Below are 6,086 nucleotides of genomic sequence, written 5' to 3' on the forward strand. Positions count from 1 at the left end.
GGAGGTTAGTGACTTAACACAAATGTATTATCTTCCATCTCAAGAGGTCAGAAGCCTGGTGTAGACCTCAGACCTCAAGGTGTGGGCAGGGCTGCATTCCTCTCTAGAGGCCCTGGGGGAATCAGTTTCCTTGTCTTCCCTGCGTCCAGGGGCTACTTGCATTCCTTGGTTTATGGCCCTCTTCCTCTGTCTTGAAAGCCAGCAACATCTCTTTCTCTGACTCTCTCTCCTGCCTCCCTCTTTCCCTTTTAAGGACCCTTGTGATAATATTGGGCTCACCCAGATAATCCAGGAAAATCTCGATTTCCTTTTGCCAAATAAGGTAACATACTAACACATTCACAAGTTCTAGGGATTAGAGTGTGGACATTTGGGAACTTCTTATTCGGCCTACCCCAAACATCTTTCCTAGTCTAGCATCACTGATGCTTTTTATAGGCAGGATGTGTTATTCTGTCATCTTTCCATCTTTCCTTCGTTTTACAGATGCTGAGGGTGTTCTTTCAGTGGCCACAAACTGAAGTCTTAAGCCCAAGTCTAGATGGGATTGGGTATATGCACAGGGTAGTGCGAGTTTCCCTAGCTAAATCCTTGGGTCCTTCTCCAGTCCCACCTCCAGCTATATCGGCAGTCTCAGCAAAGGCCCAGCTGGCCTGTGAAACTAGATCATGGCACACTGGTGACTTCATCAGGGAGAACTAACAGTACAGTGGTTCTACCCCTGCCAAAGAAGGGTCCAACCCTTTGCTTAACTCAGTAGCCCTGTCATCTGCCTTCCTGGGGAGCCCTGATAGTTTCCTTCACTCCCACCCCAGCTATAGCTACAGGAAGGTGCTCCATGCAGCCCACACATGTGTTGTTAAGTCATTGCCCTTTTTTTTCCCCCCAATCCCCCTGCTGTTTTTCTTAGTAAAAGCCTGTGTCATCTCTAACATGAATAGCCACTACAGCCTTGTAACCTGTGATGCCATCACCTGGGTCCCAAACTAACTTTCAGTCTTTTCAATCCTTTCTCTATCTGAACCCTTAATTCTAGCCAGTTTGGACTACTTACCATTCCTCCAATAAGCAGCACTGTTTTTAGCCTTCCCACCTTTGGTATACTACCCTCCCATCTGCCTGGAAATACCATCTTTCCTTCTCTTTGCCCTGGAAATACTACTTGCCCTTTAAGTTCTGCTCATTTCTCTGTCTCCAAGAAGTCTTCCCAAAGGGCTCCAGCTACAGTACTCTGAACATGTGCCACACATTAGCCTCGTGGCATAGACTGCTTGGTAGTCACCTACACATCTTCCTTGTCAGTCTAAGCTTCTGGAGTGCGGGGACTCTTACTTATGTCTGAAAGCCCCTTCCCCAAATTATGCTTGCTACTGCTGCTAAGTCGCTTCAGTCGTGTCCGACTCTGTGCGACCCCATAGACGGCAACCTGCCAGGCTCCCCCATCCCTGGGATTCTCCAGGCAAGAACACTGGAGTGGGTTGCCATTTCCTTCTCCAGTGCATGAAAGTGAAAAGTGAAAGTGAAGTCGCTCAGTCGTGTCCGACCCTCTGCGACCCCATGGACTGCAGCCTTCCAGGCTCCTCCGTCCACGGGATTTTCCAGGCAAGAGTACTGGAGTGGGGTGCCATTGCCTTCTCCAAAATTATGCCTAGATGGTGTCTAGCCTGCTGGTCAACTAACTGCTTACCCTGCACCCACTCACCCTGTGAGTGAGTGGTATACCCAGGAGGTCAGAGGAGGGGAGACAGGCAGCACTGGTTGGCACAAACCCAGGGCCAGACAAGGAGAAGCAGGAAGAGCATCCCCAGAGGTTGGGCAGGGCTGGCTGTAATGATGCAGTAACACGGTGTGGTCCTGTTTAGCTTGTTTATTGAAAAGTTTGAAGCAGTCTTACATGTAAAAGTCAAAGTGAGCAAATACAGAAGTCTCAGAAACCACTGCCAGTCACTGCAGAGCGTTAGGCTGTTTGCCTCATGCTCCCTGCATATGGGGAAGGCTGAGGCCTAGTTGACAGAGTTGGGAGGGTGGTGGGGTTCTGTGCAGCCAAGGTAAGAAGGGCCTGAAGGCAGCCACCCCTCAAGCAGTGGGATGGGGCTGGGCAGCTAAGGAGCAGTGATGGCAGAACCCTCAGAGCCAGGAGGGCGGCTCCTTGGGAGACTAGGGCCACAGGGGATTCCCAGGAGTGTGTGTTGGGGAAGTGAGTGAGGGAACAGCCTGGAATGTGGCAGGTGGAGAGGGATCCCTATCCCAGCCTCACAGGCCTGAGTAGGAGGCCTCTGTGGTCTCAGACCAGGATGATTCCCGGCGGGAAGCTGATGGCTGCCGCTGGTGGCACCTCTGGTCAGGGCAGCCCAGACGCACGAGTAGCACCCACATCCGCTCTCGGAACTTGACACCCACAAAGGCATAGAGCAGTGGGTTGAGGCAGCAGTGCATGTAGCCCATGCCCGACGTGACCGACTTGGCTATGTCCACACTGCTTTCTCTGCCGCAGTTACGGGCTAAGGCCCCCAGGTCCATGAGGGTGTCCACCAGCACCACCAGGTGGTAGGGGGTCCAGCAGAGGGCAAAGGCCACCACCACCACCACCACCAGCCGCATGGCTCTGAGCCGCCGCTGGCCCCTGGAGACCAGCAGCACAGCCAGGATGCGGGCATAGCAATAGGCCATGACCAGCAGGGGCAGCAGGAAGCCTGCCACCAGCTGCAGGATGCGCAGAGCTGTGTGGCCCTCCTGTGGGAAGTTGTACTGGCAGTGGGTGGCATTGAGGCGGTTGTCATGGTGGGAGGACAGGAAGATGAAGTCTGGGAGCGCAAAGAGCAGACAGAGCCCCCAGACTGCCACACAGGTGAGGGCCACGCGAGTCGGGGGGCCCCGGCGGTAGAGCTGGGTGGCGTGCACAATGCTCAGGTACCGATCGAAGCTGATACAGGCCAGCAGGAGGGCCCCTGCGTAGAAGTTGATGTTGAAGAGTGCACCCGCCACTTTGCAGAGGCCAGAGCCAAAGACCCACTGGATGGCTGCATCCACTGCCCAGAGAGGGAGTGTCAGCACCAGCAGTGCATCGGCCACAGCCAAGTGCAGCAGAAAGGTGTCGGTGCTGCTCAGGGCCGCCCTCTGGCTCAGCAGCACGACTGCCACGATGCCATTACCCAGAAGCCCCAGCACAAAGAGGAGGCTGTAGAGGACGGGCAGGAAGGTGCGGTCGAAGTTGAGGCTGAAGTCCTGTGGGCAGGGTGGGGAAGTACAGCAGAAGTAGGTCTCATTTTCTCCGTAGTCATAGGAAGAGTTTTCCAGGAGGTAGGCAAAATCGGAGGCTTGGAACTCTTGGCGTTCACTCATCTGTGGAGGGAGGGCATAGAGCGTGTGAAGGCCTTGGAAGTTACTCTTTTGAGTAGGAATTTGGGATGAACAGATACACGCTACTGTATATAAAACATATATAACAAGGGCCTACCACACAGCACAGGGAACTAAGTAGCTTGTAGCTTATCTATAATGGAAAAGAATCTGAAAAAGAATACATATTTATGTCTGCATAGCTGAATCACTTTGCTGTATACCTGAAACCTTGTAAATCAACTATACTTCACTTAAACAAGTCACTCCTTGAAGATTTAGTCTGAGGAACCTTTTGTAAAGCAGCTGGGCTTCAGGCTGCCACTGTCCTGCGTTTCCTTCCAAACCCGCCCCCCTGAGCTCCATCTGCCCGGCCTGGGTGCTGGGCTGATAACTTCCCTTCTCAAAGCCTGCTTCTCTCTCTCCCTTCTGGGTCATCCCATTGGCACGGGATTGTGAACCAGAGGGAGAGCTTCCCTTCTGTCCCGAGCCCTCCCTGCTCCTTCTCTCCTCACCCTTTCTTTATGGCTTATGGTCCTCAGTTCCTGGCCACGCCTAGTTCCACCACCTTCCTCCCCAGGCACCTCCCCACAGTCCCCTCTCCCAGTCACTGGCCCTCCTGTTCCCTCCTCAGCCCTTGCCTGGGGACCCCAACTTCCTGTCCCCCATGGGGCCCCTCTACAAATCACTGCTGCCCCCCAACACAAGTTTCTGCCCCTGTCTTTCCCCTCCCCTACACTGAGGCTTGCCACCCACCAAGTTGGGTGGCCCCCCCACCAAGCTCCAGTAGAAATATTTCTTCTTCCCTTCTCCCACCTCCCCGCAAACCACCCCAGAGCTGTGGGTCTCCCAGGTGCCAATTCAGTCCAGCACGGAAGATCTAAGTTCCAAGTCAGAGCTTGGGGGCCGTGAGGGGTGAGCCTCAACCTCATGCATTTTGCAGATGAGGCACCAAAGCCAGAAAGGGGAGGGACTTGCCTGTGGTCATTCGCAAGTCAGTGGCCAAGGTGGTTTCCGAATACCCCGTCCTGTGCTGCTTCTATACAGTCCCTGCATTCTGTACCTGTTCACCCAACCCTCTGGTGGCCCTGACTTCTGGGCCAGTCCTGACGGTCCCCTCATGTCCTAGACTCTCCACTCATAGCTATGGTCTGGCCTGGTTGGGCAGCGGCACTTACCTCAGGGACCATAGCTGGGCTGGTACGCTGGCTGCTGGGCCGCGTGCTGCCTGCCCCTCTGCTTTGGTGCTTGTGGTCGGGAACCTGCACTATACAGAGGAAGTGAGGGTTTCACGCGGTTCTCAGCAGCAGCCTCTTCCATGGGGTTATCTACACCAGACCTCCTTAGACCTAAGGCCATGGGGTCCCTACTCCACCACGCCCCTGGCCCAAGGTAGCCACGCTGGGAGTTGGCCACAAGCCTGGGACCAGAAAGGCTGGGGCAGCGGGGCATGGGCAGGTGCTTTGAGGAGAGAGATCTGAGGGAGAAGCAGGTAGCTGACAGGGGCAGGGCAGCCCTGCTGCCAGGGGTAAGATCCGCTGCTCATCGGTCCTGGGCTGGAGTTCATCTCACATGACTGTAGACCGGCTTGCTAAATGTATTAACTGTATAAAGGAGCTTAACCTTCTTAAAAACTGAAGATATTTGAGAGCAGTCCAACACACAAATTCTAGTCCTTTGCCATTGCCCCTCCCCGCTAATCAACAGGAGCAAGGAACGGGAACTGCTAGTAATGAACTGGCTGTGTGCTGGGTGTTGCTTCAGGCACTTTCTCTGACACTGCCTCATTTCAGCCACACAAACCCCTTGCATAGGCAGTATCCCCATGGCTAACCCAGAAAGGGGAGAGGCCTTTGTCAGACACAGCAAGTAAGGTTAGGTGCTAGGATTGAACTCACAGTTGTCAGACTCTCCTTTTACTCTGCCTTTACTCTGCCTCACACTGCCTTCAGCTGTTTTTTGATGGATAAACAGTGATGTATTCATGCAGGTAAAAACAAATGAACTAAAAGCTAGATATTTTAACATGGAGGCATCTAGAAAAGCCAATGACCAACAGTGGAAGAAGCAAGTGATAGAATTCTGTGTATCGTTTGATACCACTTATGTAAATTTGAAAAACCACACACACAAAACAATACCATCTTGTTTTGGATACAGCTGTTTGTTTTAGAAGGTTAAAGTAGGGAATGAACACACCACAAATCCATGAGAGCAGTTGCTTCTAGGGGAGGAGAAGGGTTGGGGAAGAGTACATGGGGATCTCTTTTTTTAAGGAAAAGCTGTAAAAGCATTTGTGGAGCAAACCAGTCTCTTGATAGCTGCGCACTGCAAAAGTTCCTCCCTCACCTAGCCTGGTGCCCCCTCTGCCCTCTTCTCCCCTCCCTGCTCTCATTAACAGAGGGGAAAGGTGGCCCTTTGCCTCACCAAGCAGTTTCCCTTTCTCCTCGTAGACGAAAAGCAGAGAGAGGGAGAAGAGAGAGATTGAGACAGAGACCACGGCTTTGGGGTCCAGTTTTCAGTCAGAATGTGTCACCTGAGCCTCCAGGCTCAGGCCTGGAATTCAGCTCAAACTTTCTGACAAAACGCACACTTGGGAGGCAGCAAGGCCCTTCCCCACCTCCCGTGGTCAGAAGATGTGACTATTCTCTCTCTAAGCAGCTTGTCACTTGCAGGATCCAGGCCAGAGGGAACTAAAGGCTTGGAGGAGGTCAGGAGCAACACAAGTAGGGGAGCATGGGAGGATT

At 53.1% G+C, this 6,086-nt stretch overlaps 1 protein-coding gene across 1 annotated transcript; it reads right to left on the minus strand.

Annotated features, from left to right (window-relative positions):
* Positions 1–1,852: 1,852 nt before the first annotated feature.
* Positions 1,853–4,649, minus strand: CXCR3 (C-X-C motif chemokine receptor 3). Its single transcript, XM_027533941.1, has 2 exons — positions 4,518–4,649; positions 1,853–3,342 (listed from the first exon to the last, which is right to left on the minus strand). The coding sequence occupies exons 1-2, from the start codon at positions 4,527–4,529 to the stop codon at positions 2,254–2,256; spliced, it is 1,101 nt and encodes a 366-aa protein (XP_027389742.1). The 5' UTR covers positions 4,530–4,649; the 3' UTR covers positions 1,853–2,253.
* Positions 4,650–6,086: the final 1,437 nt, after the last annotated feature.

The sequence above is a fragment of the Bos indicus x Bos taurus genome, chromosome X (assembly GCF_003369695.1).
Source record: "Bos indicus x Bos taurus breed Angus x Brahman F1 hybrid chromosome X, Bos_hybrid_MaternalHap_v2.0, whole genome shotgun sequence".
NCBI lineage: Eukaryota > Metazoa > Chordata > Mammalia > Artiodactyla > Bovidae > Bos > Bos indicus x Bos taurus.